Source organism: Chrysemys picta, chromosome 8 (assembly GCF_011386835.1).
Source record: "Chrysemys picta bellii isolate R12L10 chromosome 8, ASM1138683v2, whole genome shotgun sequence".
NCBI lineage: Eukaryota > Metazoa > Chordata > Testudines > Emydidae > Chrysemys > Chrysemys picta.
Genome location: NC_088798.1, coordinates 44,851,429 through 44,870,285, shown reverse-complemented (window position 1 = coordinate 44,870,285; position 18,857 = coordinate 44,851,429). Strand labels below are relative to the sequence as shown.

General features: G+C 37.3%; 1 protein-coding gene across 2 annotated transcripts in view; it reads right to left on the bottom strand.

The window, feature by feature from the left end:
* DENND1B (DENN domain containing 1B) overlaps positions 1-18,857 on the bottom strand; it is a 252,418-nt gene that overhangs the window by 42,835 nt on the left and 190,726 nt on the right. For both annotated transcript variants that reach the window (XM_008164283.4, XM_024102044.3), the window contains 2 exons: positions 13,772-13,897; positions 2,507-2,608 (listed from right to left, as the gene is read on the bottom strand). In XM_008164283.4, coding sequence (XP_008162505.3) covers positions 2,507-2,608; positions 13,772-13,897 — 228 coding nt within the window. The remainder of the gene's footprint in view (positions 1-2,506; positions 2,609-13,771; positions 13,898-18,857) is intronic.

Genomic DNA, 18,857 nt, shown 5'->3' with positions numbered 1-18,857 from the left:
CACTGCAGTAACACAATATTCAGATACACTTTTGATATGAAGTAACTGCAGTATCTGAGACATTTATGTGCTAAACAAAAGAAATAAACTAATTACAACAAAAGATAGCAGAGGCGTTAGGTGCAACATTACAGTATAGCTTCTTCCCTGACCAACCTCAGAGATCTTGAAAAACACACTTCACATCCACTGCTCTCAACAGTGGCCAGGCCATCTTTGATATTAAATTTCTATTACAAAGCTTAATAATTCATATTATTATTCAAATAGCATGTGGGATACAGAATAAGTTTGGTCAAATACATAATAAAGTAAACAACAGACAATGAAGACAAGTGTTTTGTTCCGGATAACAAGGAGCTACAGATAATTTAGGTCAGCTATCAGAAGCTAGTATAGTCATGTAATGGTTCTTGATTTAGCTATTCCCTTGTGCAAACCCACCATTGAAAGTACGGCATCCATTGCGAAGTGTTACCGAGTTTGGTGGTAAGAATGGTCCTCAGTTGTAAAAACTAAAAAAGAATAAATGCCAGGGCAGCACTTCTGAAAGTGGCAGACAAAGCATATATGCAGGGAAAAAACTGCAGTTAAAACACCTCCAGGCAGTCCAGCCTAGGTGTCTAGGCTGCTTTCAAGAATTATTTTCTGCTAAAAAGAATGCCTAGTATCAGGAACCCAGTAAACTCATGTTATCCTTTGAAAACACGAACAACCTTGAAAGCAGCCCAGTTGTCAGTGCGGAACTGCTGGAGATGAGGCAGCTGGGCTGTGGATTAATTAGAGAAGTGGGAGGAAACACAGCAGATCATAACTAAAGGAAAGGCAACATATTAGCTAATAAAAATGTTTAAAATATAATAATTTTAATATATTCTCATCTTCAAAGGTATATTACCTCCCTCGGCATGAAGAAACATTAGAAAAATAATAAAATTGTTAAGTGATTTTTAAAATAAATATAAATTACAATTGAACGGCTAGATGTAAACGGACATAGTTCTAATAACTTCAGTGGAACTACTCTAATTTACTCCATCTGAGGATCTGGCCACAATACTCATATCATAATTCAGACTCTTCAGCATGTGCAGTAGCCTTCGATTGAAAAATAGCCCTGATAGCTGAAGATATTCAGAAACATGTAACATGGGATCACAGCAATAAAAATAACGATGTTTCCATGTTATATTCCTTTCTCTGCCACCAATCTTAATCTGCTGAACACTTATAAATGTTTTAAATACCTCTTTTAATACTTCATATAAATGAAACCTTTGCCCCTGCACATATAATACAGTGAAATAAAATAAACTGGATTCTAAGAGTTGATCCCTGGAGTACTCCATCTATTATTTTTAAAGTCTGTATTTATGTTATTTATGTGTAGGTATTTCCATAATTTTGTCCAATTAGAAAAGTGTCTACCTATGACTACTACAAGCTAGCATCCTTGTATTCCATAAATCTCTACCTTAGCCATTAATCTTTGATACAGAAACTTGTCAAATGCTTTTTGAAAATCAAAGTATTCTACATCCAATGAATTTTCCTTATCTATTATGGTAGTATATCTTCAAAGAACTCTAGCAGATTAGTTAAGCATTCACTCCCCTGCCTGAATTCATTCAGGCTAGCTTCAATCAAACCATGTTTTTTCTAGAAGTTTTCCCACCTTATCCCTTAAGATGTTTTCTCAGATTTGCCCACAAACAAAGATAAGCTTACTGGTCTACAAGTTTATGGTCAGTCTCTTGACCCGCTTTCAAACAACTAAATTACATAAGGGAATCGAAGGGAGGACAAAAAGAAAAGCCAGGAGATAATAGCACGAAAAAAATGTATAATGGATCTTGTTGAAGCCATGTTGTGTGAATACTACAATAGTTATTACTGAGCTGTAAATCCTCCATAGGAACTGTTGTTTTGTGCTCAACCAACCTCAATATGGAGGAATTTTCATGAAACTATTAATTTATTTGTTTGGCTGAGGTCTTGATTTTGAAAAATTCAGTGCACACATGGTTAGTGGATTCTACCAATCAAAGAAGCAAGTACAGTTTGAATCCAGTACTTAAATCAGACACAATCTCTGACTAACAAAGTGTTAAGTGCTTTGGTCCTCTGTCTGTTGACCAATAGAGCCTGACTATACTGAAGAGGCTGAAAAGTTCAGCTTCTAAAGCAGGGAGCTCCTTGCTTTTTCCTTGTCAAGAGAGTTCTTGATTGGCTCCAGAGGCAAACACAGCCAGTCATTTTGGGGTAAAAGTGGGGAGTGTCTCTGTGCCTGTGTTGAGATACAATGGGATTGGGAAGATTTTTTCCACACTCATTGGAGTTAAACATTTGCCATTCCCTCTCTCTCCTGTATTTCCTCTCAAAATGGTCTTCTTGAGAGCTTTCAAAAGCTGGCAGGCGTTGATACAGAGGCAGAGAGGAGAACATATATATCTGATATCTATTAGAAGAAAACTGTTAGATCACGAGGTCAATTGGCCTGTCATACCTGTTTAAAAAGTTGAAGATTCACTGCAGTTTCCAGGAACTGTTTGGTAGTACTGGAACGATGCTTCACAAAACTGTCCTCACAGAAAGTGATAGGCTCTCCCTAAATTTAAACAGAGCGCATTAGAAGGTACTCCTAGCTATAACCAGTACTGGCACATTTAAAATTCTCCTTCATCAATTTTCCCCCCTTAAAAGTTAGCATGTACAGTTACTGCCCATCAATCAAAGAGGTATTTACAGAATTCAAAAGGAAAGTAGGCAGAGACAGTGTAACAAAACATTGAAAAGACAAAAATGTTGATATCTTTAAAGTTTTCACTAAAATACATTTTGATGGTGACAATGCTCTGCTTGAGTTACGAATCTTAACTACTGTACAAAATTACTCTGATTTAACTGCACTTACACCAATGGCAAAAGCAAGCAGAAATTCTGACTGGACACCAACATGTTATGATTATCATCAGATTATTTGTCTATTTGTTGTGCTAAATATAACATTAATGTGTGTGCAGCTAATTTGATTAAGCAGGAAATAATTATAAAACGTAACTATTTTCTTTCACCAATTTCACTGTCAAATTAAAGACTCCTCCTGTCTTTTCTGGGAGTCATTACATAGTCATACAAAAGGTTTAAAAGAGGTCAGTTGAATTGTTAATGCAGTAAATTGTGTGGCCTTTGGAAAAGAAGGTAAGAATAATGTGAAGAATACTGAGTAGACATGTCAAAAACACACAGTGATGAGACAAGGTAAATATATACAGTATTTACTGCAAGCTAATAGATGCTAATCAAAGTAACTGGAAACAGTAAAATTATATTGTAACTCCTGTGTTATCCCTTAATTGCATAAAAGAGTATCTATCTCTACTGTATAGTGACCATATCAAATTACAGGAGGAAGACTCCCCTAAATTATATTATTCTGGTAACTGTTTAATTTCCATAAACTCCACTAGCATAGAGAAGGTTTTAAATATTTTAATACATCAATGTATAGTCTGCATATTATTTCCATGATAATGATTCAGAGAGATATACTGCAGGGAGTATTGTCATGCAGGCACAGGACCTACCCGACAAGAGCATATGCCTTCATGGTTAAAAATAAAAATAAAAAAAATAAATAAAAAAAAATACACCAGGTTGGAGGAGTTTTTCCCAGATTTAGGTAAAGCAGACAATTTGAGGTCCTGCATAAAATATTAGAATACACACCTGACTCAGCTAATAGAACATTTTACTACCACAGACTTTTACACATAGTAAAAGCCCAGAATAGGGTAAAAGATACCTCTGGCATTGGGAAGAAAAAGGATCAGACATTCCTTATGTGGATCCTTACAATAATGAAACAGAGGAGCCTTTCAGACACAAACTGCAGGCCACTTTGAAGACAAACATATTTATGCCAATGATCACTGCCTCCTCCTGCTCCTACTCCTATTAACTCTGGCAACCTTAGGTGCTGCTTTACACAAATTCTCCTAAATTCTAGTTTACAATGTAGTTCAATGCTTAAGGATTGAGAGAATGAGTTTCCCTCATGTGATCTGTCAGCACATTACTGAGTTTGTCCAAAAGTATCCCTAAATCATCTTCAAATGATCTTTATGTTATATTTATTTGTAAATCGTAAGAATATTATCTAAAGAGCTGTTACATTAAAGCAACTGACATGTCATTTTAAAACCCTGTTTTGATATTTTCAAGCACTCCCTTCCATATTGATTTTTCAAAGACTAGATCTTGGATGCCTTAGGCTCCAGTTCATCAAAGCACATAAGAACATAGTTAAGTTCATCCCTATTCAGCCCAGCACTAAAGTACATGCTTCATTTTTATAGTACAATCCTCCCTTCTTCGGGGGGTGGACGGAAAGCTGTGGTGCACGATCCCTTTTCAGTGCAGTACTTGGTAGCTCACCAGCTATACCATGTCTCAGGGCAAACAATTTAAGTTGCCTTAGCTGCTAGGCTGTAGTACATATTGGATCTGAATAAGCAATCTACCAAATATCTTCAAAATGTCACCATCCCCCCCAGGTGCCCCAGATCATCTGCCTCTCTGACCAACTCATCACCAACCAGCCCCCCAATTCCACAGAATCTTTCTTTGTTCAGCAGATTTGTCACAAAAGCTCACAACAGCTGAGATAGCAGAAATGCTTAAACTGAATCCTCAGATTTAAATGGCTGCAAACTGGAAGCATGATGTCTTTGAGAGAGCATCTCCCGTCTGGAACTTACTTCCCCCATTTGTTCAATACATCACAAGTACACTGCAAGGTCCACCTCTTTACATAGGTCTTTACCTGAGGAAGTGACCTGTGGCACACTTTTGGGAATGGAAAGTTGTTGATTCTTTTAGAGACATTGAGTCAGCTTGTAATGATTACTCTTTAATATGTACATGCACCTAGAAATTTCAAAGAGGCATATTTTATAAATAAAAAAAGCATCTAAAGCTGCATGTAGAGAACAGCTATTCCCTCTGATGCTACCAACATATGCCAGGGAAGTACCATAGACCCTCAAACTCAGGACACGACAGGTAAATAACTAAGAAAATTATTTTCAAATATTTTGTTTTGAAAATGTAAGGACTAAACTATGCCCCCAATGTGTAAGAGTACTGAAGAGAGGAAGTGAGCACAAATGAATTTTTTCCTTCCAGTGCATCCATATAGGAGAGGCTAGGTCCCAGTATAAGAGGAAGTGTAAAGCATCGGTGGAGGAGTGGCTAGTAATATCAAAAGCATTAGCAGCCTAAGAGATGTTAGCTCTATGGCACCGTCATACCTTTGTGATGTGATGACCTTGTTGGGGAGGGTGCTTCATACATATTTTTGAAGCATAGAGAGGGTTGTTCCCCAGCAGGCTTTTTCTAGCATCCATGGGGACATAATATTTGCAGTAAGCACTGGTCTATCTGCACTCCCTTTGCAGTGCAACTCAGATTCACAAACAGAATAACTGTATGTTAAATGTAATTTTATTTAGATCCATAAACAGTTTACACTGAAAAACAAAAGCCTTTAAGAATACATTTATGTATTGTTATTCTCACCTGCTTAAAGCAGGCTTGCTTTAAAAGTTTCACCAGTTTGAAAGATTCTACTCAGGAGATCAAAAATACAGAATAAGAATTCCTTTAGAACCAGCAGAATTTTTCAAATCAGTGCAATTTTTTTCAGGGCATCCCTTGTACTTCTGAAACTCCATCTAGCAATTTAACTCACACCACAGTTATTCAAGCCCATATGTCTTGTATTTTATTGGGTAAAACATTTTGATTAACATAAGATTGCATAAGGAATAACCCTGAAGTACTGTAATTCTAAAAGGATTCTGAAATGATTTATTATAAAAAGTAGAACGAATTACTAACTATGAATAAAAATATTTATATCAGTTTTCTGATATGAACTACACATTTCTAACAGATTTATTTTTACAAATACTATTGAATAAATTCAGAAACTTTGAGTTTTGGAGGAATGTTTCACTGATATTTAACTAGCACACAGTCCATTAGCCACTTTAGTATTGATCTACAATGTACTTTCAAAGCAAGTTCGATCAAAACCCAGTAGGGATTCTATATTGAAAAGTAGACAGCTAATACTCAGACCAAACAATCTATGCCCATACAAGATACCTGTCCTTTTAACAACAGTTGCTATAGAATTTTTTTGCCCTTTTATGGGTTGCCGCACACAGCAGGAATCAGTTCCTCTGAGCTGCATTCGCATTTTCATTAAGCTATTTATACAGACTCAGATGGAACATTCAAGTTAAACATAAAACATGAAGCTAAACCTATATGATTATATTAAAATCAAAATCAATCTTGGTTAGCAGAGATGCTGTTGTTTTCCAAATCTAGTAATATTTAACAACAATAAATACATATTTCAATTATTTCCATGCATAGAAATAGTTCAGAAATTTCTTATTTGGTTTTCTTTTCCTACCAAAAAGATGCGACACTTGTAGCAGTTGCTCATTATCGTTAATATTAAAGCTTATTTAACATATTTAATACAGTTTTGGTATACAGTAACTCTATGTTGGTTACATTATGAGAACAAGCAGAACTGTAGTCTCCAACTCTGCATTAACCAAACTCTGAGTCTTTAAAAAACATCTCTACTTTTACATTATAACATTGCACTTTGTAACAAGAGAGCATCTAATAGTACCAGGATGAAAATACCACAATTACTGGCCTTCTCGTGGCACCTTAGTAGATAAAGATCCAGATAGTAACCAAGAACAAAGCCGGACTTTATTGTTGTTTCCATTTGGGATGGTGCCAATAAAATTTACAAATAAATGTCTGAGTTTAAAGTCCTCTGTCATCAATGTTATTTACCTAATGCAAAATCTAGATTACCTGGCACTTCCTGGAATCACAACTAAGCCATACATACTGAAGACCCTACAGGCCCAAAGGATGTTTACCCTGTAAATGAAGTTGTGGCCCTTAATACAATCCTCAAGCTAAAAATCAAACAGGGGGGCTTAGGGTCAAGCCCGAGAGTCCTGCACCTAATCAAAAGGCCTATTCTTGTATCGGATTTTCTTTCCTCCAAAAGTGCTTTAGCTGCAGCCACTGCCAAACCCAAACCCAAGCCCAAATTCTGGGAGAAGGGTTAAGGCAAATCAGAACCCATTGCAAGGTACTCCTGCCCTCTAAACGATAACAATCAAATTCTGAAACATAAGCCTAAATAAACCAGAAGCAAATATTTCCCCACAGACAAGTGAACATGTATGCCATGCTGAAGGTGTAATACACCTTGCTGGTTAAGAACCAGGGTATAAGAACGGGGTATAAGAATAGGAATCACCAATCCCAAGCATTAAATATACCCTAATACTAGTCAGCTAATATCTCTTTTCAGGGTATAGAAACTTCTTGCTTAACCAGGTATGCCTATCTCCAGTCTGTGTTCAGAACAGGAAAGGTTGTGTAAGCAAAACAGATTGATTCTGGCAAAAAAGAGGGTGAATGTTTGTAATGAATGGGAGTGGAAGTCTATGCTTTTTAAGGACTAAACATCACATCATGAAAATAAGCAAAGGAGAAAAACTGTTTACTAATTTGTTAAAAAATATTGGAGGGGAATAAACACTGGTGTGATAAAAGTGTAATTCATCATGATAAAGTAGGGAGGAAAAATAATCTATTTTACATACAATAACAAAACAAATAGTATTCCTTAAAAAACATATCTAATTAAAAAAGAGTTAAGAATATAAACTGGTATGATTTATTTTCTATGCTAAAAAATTCTGGCTTTCCTTCAAAAAGTTAGGCAACAGAAAGATTAAGTCATACAAAAGAAAAAGATATTGAAGTTACCTCCCCTTTGGGCAGGGGTAGGAGTGGGGGGGAGAATAAACCACCTAACATTAAAACAGAAAGGAAGCTGACCCAAACAAAACTTTGAATAATGATAATTTGCAACTTTGGAACAAAGTCTTGGCAAAAATCGAGACCTGGTCTAATTGGACACCACCCCTATAGGAGTCTTTGGGTCAAATTCAGTAGTGATGTAAACAGTGACATCAATTACATATCTGATGCAAACAGTCTAGTAGTATATGCATTGCATAAAGTAAGTTTCAAGTGCCACGGAAAATGATTGCAATGTTTACATGGATGGGATACAAGGGCCTGTAGCATAAAAACAACATGACAAGAAAGTGTAAAATAAGGGGGAGAGAAAGAATACCAATTTTGCAGACAAACTGAATGACGACATCATTATGCTAATTACACTACTATAACCTTTGCATCTGATGTGTAACTCATATCTCGGTTTACATAACCGCAATATTTGAACCATTATGTAATGTCATAGATTGGTATTCCTAAAGGAATATATTCATAAATGATTTGGAAAAAGGGGTGTATTCATAAATGGTCTGGGAAACGGGGTAAACAGTGAAATGGAAAAATTTGCAGATGACACAAAATTACTCCAGATAGTTAAGTCCAAAGCTGTTTGCTAAGAGTTACAAAGGGACCTTACTAAATTGAGTGACTGGACAACAAAATGGCAGATGAAATTCAATGTTGATAAATGCAAAGTAATGCACAGAGGAAACAATAATTCCAACTGAACTGGCTGTTCTCATGGCAGCAAAAAGAGGGAGTGGCCTAACTTCCCCTACGTCAGCTCTATACCAGTAGAGATTCACCCTTAATTCCTGATGGGCCAGTTAAGTAAGTTTTATGGCCAAATTCCTCTGGCATAGAGACTGACTCAAATCTTGCTTGTGCAGAGTTGTGTACAAACTCATCATTATTCAGTGAGCCAATTAAGAGGTTTAGTTTTGATTTCATTTCCCATTTTTATAGCCATTTACCAAATAATAGGGAAGAAATTAAGAACAGAATCAATTATCTTATTTTCTCTTCCTCCACTTCATTGGAAATATTGGAAACACGATAAAATGGTAAATATGGGAAAGTGGAACTTTTACAATTGTAGGGTTACAGATAGAAAGAAACAGAGAGAGAGTCTGTCTGTCTGTCTTTTTACAATTACTGAAATTACCAATGTTTGGAAGCAGTATCAACTTGATTGTTTTATATTAGTTTGTTGTAGTAGTGTATTAAGTGAGAGCAATCAATTATTATTGCTTTTACAGGGGAATAACACCAAACTAAACTTTTATGAGCAAGACTGTATTTCTTACTATTATTCTTTACAAATGATATGAACAGTCACCTTTATAGATGTCCTGCCTTTAAAGGGATAGTCCCAAGTTTTCATATGATGTGCTGGTGTCCCAGAACTTCTTTCACTATTCCACTTTTCCATTTCAATCAATCATATTTTTTTAATAACTACAATACACCTCTACCTCGATATAACGCTGTCCTTGGGAGCCAAAAAATCTTACTGCGTTATAGGTGAAACCGCGTTATATTGAACTTGCTTTGATCCACCGGAGTGCGCAGCCCCACCCGCCCAGAGCGCTGCTTTACCACGTTATATCAGAATTCGTGTTATAGCGGGTCGCGTTATATCGGGGTAGAGGTGTATGTATGTTCAAGACATACTGTTATGCTGAGGAAAATTTATTCTGTGTTTACTAGAAACAAACAGTCCCACGAAATAAGTGTTTACTGTGAAGAACAGTGTTTGGAGTTAACGGGAAAGTTGAGTGAGCGCAAACACTAACAAAGCTGTTCTTTTACCCAAAGTGAATATTTCATGTTTCAAGTTAAACTCATTCAGTGCATTAGGGTACTGGAAAAAAATCCACCAAACTGAAAAATATGCTTTTGAGTCAAAAGCAAACAGTATTAACCCCAACATACAATTACAAAAGTGTACTTTTGTATGGCTGTTTTGTGACCATAAAAATGGTGCCACAAAAGCAGTCCAGGTTTTGTTTCTGAAAATATGGTCAACTTATTTATATCATTATAATTATTTTAAAATTATAGAATCAATCTTCTTATTTGAGTATATCCCTTTAAAATGCCAATGTGAAACATTATATGAAGTCCAATATAAAAGTAGATACAGTCTGTGACTCTTATTTGAGTTTTCATACTGCACCCATCACTATGGTTTCTGGCGTGAGAGAGAGTAAATTCTCTATATCCATTCAGTACAGGACACATCTCTTCTGAGAATACTCCCGAATGGTGCCAATTAACTGTGATGAGGTTGTTTTGTAATATAGATCCACATCCACTAGGTACTGAACTGAAACCAACTCATTTCATATAGGTCTTTGATCAGTCATTAGACAACAACTCTCAGTAACTATTAACCTGGACAAAGTTCAAACTGGTAACCCAGAGATAAAACCGTAACAGCACACTAAGAATCCTGTAAATCAGAAGTCTAAAGAAATAATATATGAATTTCATAAACAAATACTGTGTACTACATTCCTATTTTATATGCAATTTAGAAGAGGTCAGATTTATCTCCAAGGAAAAATAGCTTCTGGGCATGATGGAACCTATATTAGTTAAAACAATATGAACAGCAATTGACATTGAATATTATCACTTGAAATAATGTTAAGTTTTAAATATACTAGCTATTTCTTTTCTTAAGTTATATTTTCCATTTTTGACTGGTATCTTCCAATCTAAGACAGGCTGACAATGGCCAGCAGGCTGAGAAATTCCAACATGGTGCCCTAATTAGACCCTTTCCCATAGTGAGTCCACATATAAATTTTTCTTATATATATTACCGCTGGAGTAAAAAAAAGGAGGGGAGGCAGAGGGAGGGCAAAAGCAAATAATCCTGAAAGGAGGAGCTACATAGGTTATTATTAAAAAATATTTTCCAACTTGTATTACAATTTCATATTATTATCAGTACAATGGAAAACATGGGTTTCTCAAATCGGAATGGAGCAATTGATGAAAAATGGTGACTTTTTAATATTACCATAGTAAAAAGAGAAGAAGTTGTTAAAAGGGAAGTTGAACTGAACAAAGGGACCTCGTGCAGTACCTTGAAGATAGTTATAGATGAACTCCAGCAGACTTACTGAACCAAAAAGGACCTCTTCCTTGGTCATTTCCAGATCAAACATCAGGTCAGAATGTAAGGAGAGCCTGCTCTACCTCAACAACACTTTCTTCTTCACATATATTAGATGTAGATTAAGACACTGAAATTAACTTGTTTGTGCACCAACAGTCAAGGCAAACTGCAGAGAATCAATACTGAAGGCTCCCTCACTCTTATAGCAATGAGCAGATGGGCAACCCCATTCTGCAACGGCTGCAGTTTCCAAATCAATTTCATATAGATCTCATTTGGAACAAATTACAACAATCTATTATGGAGACAGCAAAAGTAAGAATAACTGTGAAGGTCTGTAATGGGGAGAACTTCCAGGGAAAGAAGAAGATTGGGTGTCTGAAATGCACTCATAACTCGAGTCCTGCACTGGATTCTACAGATCTTGAAATTTTGCATAGCCATTTTGGATACTATTGCAACATGGACTTTCGGATCAAATAGCAATTATTTTAAATCTAAAATTCTGTAGTTGCTATAGGCCACCCACGTACAAAAAATAGCACATTCACACATTCCTTAAAATTGCTTATCTCAGTTGCTTATCCCTGGTACACCATTTCAATCTTATATGGGTCAACTTAGTTAGTTGTCTTTCATCTAAAGAAAAATGCCTGCCAGTCAGAATACAGTTGTAGTTATGTTAGTCCCAGGATAGTAGAGAGACGAGGTGGGTGAGGTAATATCTTTTATTGGACCAACATCTGTTGGTGAGAGAGACAAGCTTTCAAGCCACACAGCAGACCTGAAGAAGAGCTCTGTGTGGCTTGAAAGCTTGTCTCTCTCACCAACAGAATTTGGTCCAATAAAAGATATTCCTTCATTTGCCTTGTCTCTGCCAGTCAGAATGATAGTGAGGAATCAGTACGAAAAAGGTCAACAGTAAACAAGGCAGCCTGTAAAAGAGAGACTTGAGCAACAAGAAGGCACCCATCATTACTTTCTGATACACCTCTACCCCGATATAACGCAACCCGATATAATACGAATTCTGATATAACGTGGTAAAGCAGTGCTCCGGGGGGAGCAGGGCTGCGCACTCCGGCAGATCAAAGCAAGTTCGATATAACGCGGTTTCACGTATAACGCGGTAAGATTTTTTGGCTCCCGAGGACAGTGTTATATCGAGGTAGAGGTGTATCTCTCATACCAGAATGAGTGTAATTAGAGATCACAAACAATTCTGCCTATTACTATCAGGAACCACAGCCTACCCACTTACATCTAGTGATCATCTGAATCAGAGGTTGACAGATTTCAAATGACAGATCCCTCATGTCTATCATAAGATCACCAACAATTCTGTTAATTAGAGCTGAATCCAGGACATCAGGCAGTCCGAATTTAGACAAAAGTGTCAGAAATATCAGATCATGATTATACTGGAGTTACCAAACCAACATGATCTCACTATCCTTCCCCTAACGGAGATTAGAGACCACTCAGTAGTTTGCAAATAAGTCAGTGTTAAAGGAAAGTATTTTAAGTAGGCTGCTTCTCTGAACATCTACTTGCAGCTGTGAAAGTGCCACCTTTTGATAGGCATTAACCACATCTGTCACCAATAGGCTCAGCATTACTCCACCAGCATTAACAAAACAGAAAAGACAAAGATCTATGCTAGCTCCAGTCTACAAAGCACCAACTGAACCTCAGAAACACACATATTCTGAAATTTTGCTAAGACAGACGGGCTTTCATCCCTTCCTGCCCTATTACTGATATCAAAGTAGGAATGTCACAGGTCATGAGCATGCTGTATTCACCAAACAGCCTGTCAGTGATCAGGGCATGGGCAGTTGTACAGAGTGGTTAGAGCAGGAGTCAGGCTGAGTGCTTAGCGCAGGAGTTGGTAGTCAGGAATTGGAGCCCGGTGTCAAAGATAGAATCAGAGGCCTGATGCCAGAGAAGAGAGTCAGAAATCAGGAACTGAAGCCAAGAATCAGGAGCAGGTTATCTGAAGTGAGGCAAGGCAAGCACAAGGCTGGAGCTATTGGCAGGCACAGGTGCTAACACAGCCAATGGCAAATATTTTGAGCATCTGTTGAAGGGCTTCTGCAGCAGGGCTTAAAGAGCTGGTCTGCTGCCTCTTCTAACCAATCAGTCAGTGTAGCCAATCAGGCAGCCTACTACAGGCCAGCTGTGGTCGTTAGGTTGCTTGGAGACTGGCTCTGCTGCAGGCCCTGCTTCCTGACACGGCCAAACCAAAAACAGTTCCACTAGATGATTCCAAACCTTTGCTAGGAGGTAGTAAAAGCTTTTGGGGGATTCTAAGTAGAGAAAATGACCAACCTCCAAATTAGTCAGTCCCTTCCCCAACCTTGTCAGTTCCTGCAGTCCATCAATAATCCTAAGTGAGCCATACAAGTAGTTTCTTTATTAGAGCTCCATTTTTAGTTTCTATGACTGAGACAAAGGGAAAGTAGTTTGCTGGCGGGCAAGTACCTACTGTAAGTAAAACACAGATTGTTCAGATGCTCAAGGTTCAAAAGTCAAAGAAGCACGTGTACCCAACTTGTAGAATACCAGCTTATTACCAAGTTTAAGATAACGTTTAGGGCATGTTGTTTTTTGAAACCCTTAAGATTGTGATAAGACTTCAGTACTTTTCTTGCAGACAGTAAAATAGTGAGTTTCTGTTCTTATGAATAAAGGAAAACAAATTAAAATAATAAAAAGCCTTACAGGTTTGTATCTTAGTGCATCTCTGTAGGATCCAAACAATGCTGCCTGTGTCCTAAGGAAGGCCCTAGCTACTCCATCACCCGTAGCTGTAGACTGCTTCTTCAGTTTATTTTTCAAGGCTGAGACCTGCATGACAGAGAGGAACAGTTAAATTAACACCTCAGAAATTGGTACAGCAAGGTATGAACCCAATCAGCAGGCAAACCACAGTGTCTACAGGTCAGCCAAAAATTCATCCTCCTCCTTGATAGCTTATCTTTTTAACTGCAAAGAGCACCTGCTGGTCTGTTAATTGAAATGAAAGCGGGGGATGATGGTAAAGTGCTAATGTAAATTGGTTTATGCTCTCTTTTTTTTCCCAAGGCCTCTTGACATAAATAAGCTTTAATTATTTTACAGTAAACTGCTTGTGAGCCACTTTTCTGCAGATTTTTTGCAATCATAACATGTGTCTGCTTGTCTGAGACGAAGCCAGTTGGGTATCTTTCATTTATGCTGTGGAGGGTTATTTTTAAGGGCACTTAAAGCTCACTTACCACTCAATTTTAGATTTTTTTGTTGCCAACTTATTAGCATGCATCATTTTTCATGCATCATGGGAGCAGTTGCCACTATTGTTTGCTAGTTGGGGTAAGCCTGTATAAATTCAATAGTGCAGTGTCTTTAGAACTGTCCTAAGGAATAAAACATCTGAATGGGGTGGAGGGGGAGGTGAAAGGGATGGAAAAGGGAGGGGATAACACCCTTTTATTAGTGATGAGGCACCTGCATTAAGAAAAAAACATTAATTCCAGCATCTGATTTCTGAAGATCTACTCTGTTTTATGTGGTAAACAAGTTCTGATGGTACAACTCTGGAAGGCACGAGTAATGTTAGATTAAAAGGCCATTCTTTTGTTAAGGAAGCTTTGGGAAATATCATATATTTTGGAATTATTCTGATATTCCTAAAAACAAGAAAGATGTGTGAATGTAGTTAATAAGAACAGTTCTTCCATCCTTGTTTTAAGATGCCAAATACCAGACAGTTGGAGAAAAAAAATCAATTCCAATTATTACAAAGATGTATTTCCATATTAATTTTTATTGCAAAGTGCCTTGCAAAACAATACATAAGTTATCAGATACTGTCCAAAGCATTATTTATTTTAAGTCGGGTTACTCTTTAAACAGAACATTTAGGCTACCCTTATAAGCCCAAAGTATCACCAAAATAGGTTTCATTCTTTTATAAATGTATGCAAGAATGAATATCTTTTTGTTTCTTTATGCAAGCAGTCATGGCAGTTCTTGTAGATGATGATTGTAATTGAAGTGTCAACCTAATTAACAACTAAACTTTGAATAATGCTAATGAGAACTGAACATGGCATCAGAGAGAAGACCAGCTCTACAGGTGATAAACCTTCACAGTAGTGACATTTTCCACTGTAAAGTCACAGTTACTGTGATCTGATCAAAGAGAGAGACCCCCATTGGGTCCAATTATAACTATAGTTTTGAAAAAAAATTATTGAATTATGATGTTCATAATCTATGCAGAAAGGCCTTTACAGTATAGGTCTTCTCCCCATAGCTGTGATCTTTTCAATTTATATCCAAGCTCCATAGATCCAGATAAAAGTTTAGAGTCTGATTCGGTTAGCCCATGGAGAGCACACACCAATGCTCATTTAAGTTTTTTTACTTACACCTCAAAAGAAAAAAAAAAAAGAGTACAATTCACAGTACAGGAAACAGTTACACAGTTCAAGGTTGCAAAAATAAATGCTTGTCATTTCACTTTCTTTGTTCTGTAGTTTATGATTATTTTGAAAGTTATTAAAATTGAAGCTTATTTAATTCAAGGGGAAAAACATTCATAAGTTCTTTTAAAAGGAGAGATGTGCCAGCAATTACAGTTATATTTCACTAATGTTGAAATAAGAGAGCAAGGTTCAGTGTAAAGAAACCTGGTTTGTCAAAAATGAAAACCAGATTTCCACTTTTTTTTAATCCAGTAGAATATTTCCTAAATGCAAGAGACAGAAGTTTCCCCCCTTTCCTCCCTAAAAAAATAATTTGCATTCATGTAAATTATATATTATAAATAGGGCTGTGAAAAAAAAATTGTGAAAAAATGTTCATGTGATTCCAAGCCATCTTTGGACAGCAAAATTTTGCATACTGCAATTTAATTTTTTTGTATAATGTCATGTCTTGTACATTTTCATATGAAAGCTGATCTTCATCAAATTGAAATTTCACTCTTTAAAACAGAGTATTTTGTTAAAAAAATTAGACCAAACTTAGGGGTTCATTTTTTGAGCAAAAGCAATAACAGAAAATAAACAAACAATAAAAATCTGGCAGGTTTTCACAAAATGGAAACAAATTACAAAAAGCTCAGACATTTTAAAATGTAATTGAAAATATTTCTCACCTCCCAAATAATGAATCAGGAGACTTTAGTTTCCAACACAATTATGTCAACTGAATTAATTGGTTTATGGTAAAAATTGTTATTGAGATAGCATACATTCTTTAAAAAAGTCCTATTACATACTGGTGAGAAACGTGTAATTTACCTTTATTGAAATCAATGGAACTATGCATGGTTTTAAGCTATGCATGTGCTGAAGTGTTTTACTGGATAAGTGCCAGAATGCGGAGCACCTTTCAGGCTCAAGCTGCCATATACAAGAACCAGGAGTGTTTAGTGCTGGCAGTGCACTTGACAACCAGAGGAAATAAGACCTCAAGCCTACTCCCTTATACATCAGCCTGCAAAGAAAGGTCAACAAAGGAGGACCTTATGCTGCACCCGTCTGAAATGGTGTTGCAGCTCCCCTTCTGTCACATATCCCCCTGATCTCTCTGAGGCTCTCTGGGTGGTGAGCCAGAATCCCTTTGTGGACTGCCACTTAGGCAACTCCTTCCTCATCCCAATGTAAGATCCAGCTATCCAAACTACAGGACAACCCTTAATGTTGTTCTAACATAGCTTCTGATGGACTGATATTATTTTTTTTCCCAGAGTCCTAAAGAAGTGTTGCTACAAGAAACAATTGAGTCAAATGAAACAAACAGCACCTGTCACAGATGTCTACCCCACTGATAAAAAAAGGGATAAACCACACTCTGTTGATGCATCACCAGCTTCACCACAAGGTTAACCAAGTAATAAATGTGTCTTAAATATGATTATTACTTCTGCAGTGCCACAGCTGTGCTCTACAGGCATTTAAAAATAACAGACCACTCCCGTGAAGAGCTTACTATCTAAGGCCCACATCTTGCAAACATAGTATAGATAAATGCATAAGCACTTGCATGATCAAGCTCCAAGTTTAAAGATCACTAATGATTAAATTAAGAAACGGAAGTGTCAGAAGAAGGGAGGGCATGGATTATTAAAAAAAGATGCTTTTTTGGCATGACATACATGGATCTTGATGGCTCTCTGTATTTTTTTTTTTTGTATGGATGGATGGGACAGCTAGGGATTACCAATATATGTTGATGATTCCCCCACCCAACTATCTATGTAAGTAAGGACACAACACATAGTCAGCAATGACAGACTGAAGAGCAGGGGAAGGTACATTTTCTGTTGAGAGGAGAAGAGACAATGTTGCAATGAGCACAGGAAAAGGAGTTGGATGGGAGATAAGGCAATTTTTGGGAAGAGAGGGTGTGTAATGGTAGAGGTGAGGGAGGAGAGTGGATGTAAGGATAAAATAAAGCTTGGTGAGGGAGGGACCAGCCTATATGTTCCGTCAATAAGATAAGCAATCAATATGGTCAAAGCCTTGTGTGATAAGAAGTAAGCTAGTGAGCTATACCCAGGGGAGAACTTCACCATCTCGTGGGTCTATCTGGTATAAATAAGAGCAGCAGAAAGCAGAGAACCACCACCACTGCAGCAACCACAGGGTGTGTCAGCATACAGGCAAAGGTACTCCCCTATAAAATATGGTAAGAATTCTACATACTCCAAGATAGACTGCACTATAGCAGTAAGCGTCATGTTAACAGCTCCCATACAGACTGCTAATGAAGACAAATCTATCCTCCAAAAGATTATTTTGTAGTTCAAGGGAAGCTCCCTCAAGCTCCCACCTTCCCCAAGAACAGGCAAGGGGTAGCTCCACCAGATCACAATGGACTTTCCACTCTTGGCAGTTATGGTTTGCCAGTGGTCCAGGTCTCTCTCACAGACCATATGCAGTGGCAAGAGCTTCTTTAGCAGTGTCCCGACAAGAACTGTGTCACTGGAGTGGTATCGGCACAATGTTCTCCAAAAAGAGCCTAGCTAAAGAAAGCGGTGGTTAAAACAAAGGAGAAGCTTGAAAATAAACCAGACTGAACTAGGATAAATCAGTACTTGTGGAGTGATTCAAGTGTGAACAGAGGAGGGAACAGGTGCTGTGAAGTGCTCCTGAATGGATTAATTTCAATTACTTGGCTGTGGGGTGGAATCTTGGAGCATGTTAACAGAGAAAGGTGGAAAAATAATTTGCTAGAGGTGGTAAGCCAAAGAGGGGAAATGTGAGTCACCTGGGGTGACATGATAGTGGCAATATTATTAACACAAATGCATAAAACAAAAGACTAACAAATTTCAAATGTATGTTTACACAATATCGGTAACAAAACCAAACATGTTATAAGGTTGAAAGTGAATTGTTATGTAGCTTGTATGGCAGTTGGTGCTCAGGAAGTCACAAAAGCTAAAACTGGAATCAAGCAATTCACAGGAGGCAGGAATAACAGTCAAGTTTGCTTCCAGGAGACACTAGTGATCCATTAGGGCAGTCAGAGATGGGGTTCTTAAACTGCACTGAAAGCAAAATGTTTATCTTTATCTTGCCCTGACCATTCTTGGATCCTCTTGGGAAGGTCACTTCACTGACTGTTAAACACTAGCAAGCAAGGGTAAAGCAGAGATGTGGAAAAGTTGGAACTAATAGGATATCATCAAGGGACTGTCGGGGTTTGTGGGGGGGGGTTTGTTGTTGTTTTTTTTTGGTTGGTTGGTGCTTTTTACCACATGCTGGGACAATATGAAATGTAAAATCTAGACATATTAAAGAGGTAAGCAAAG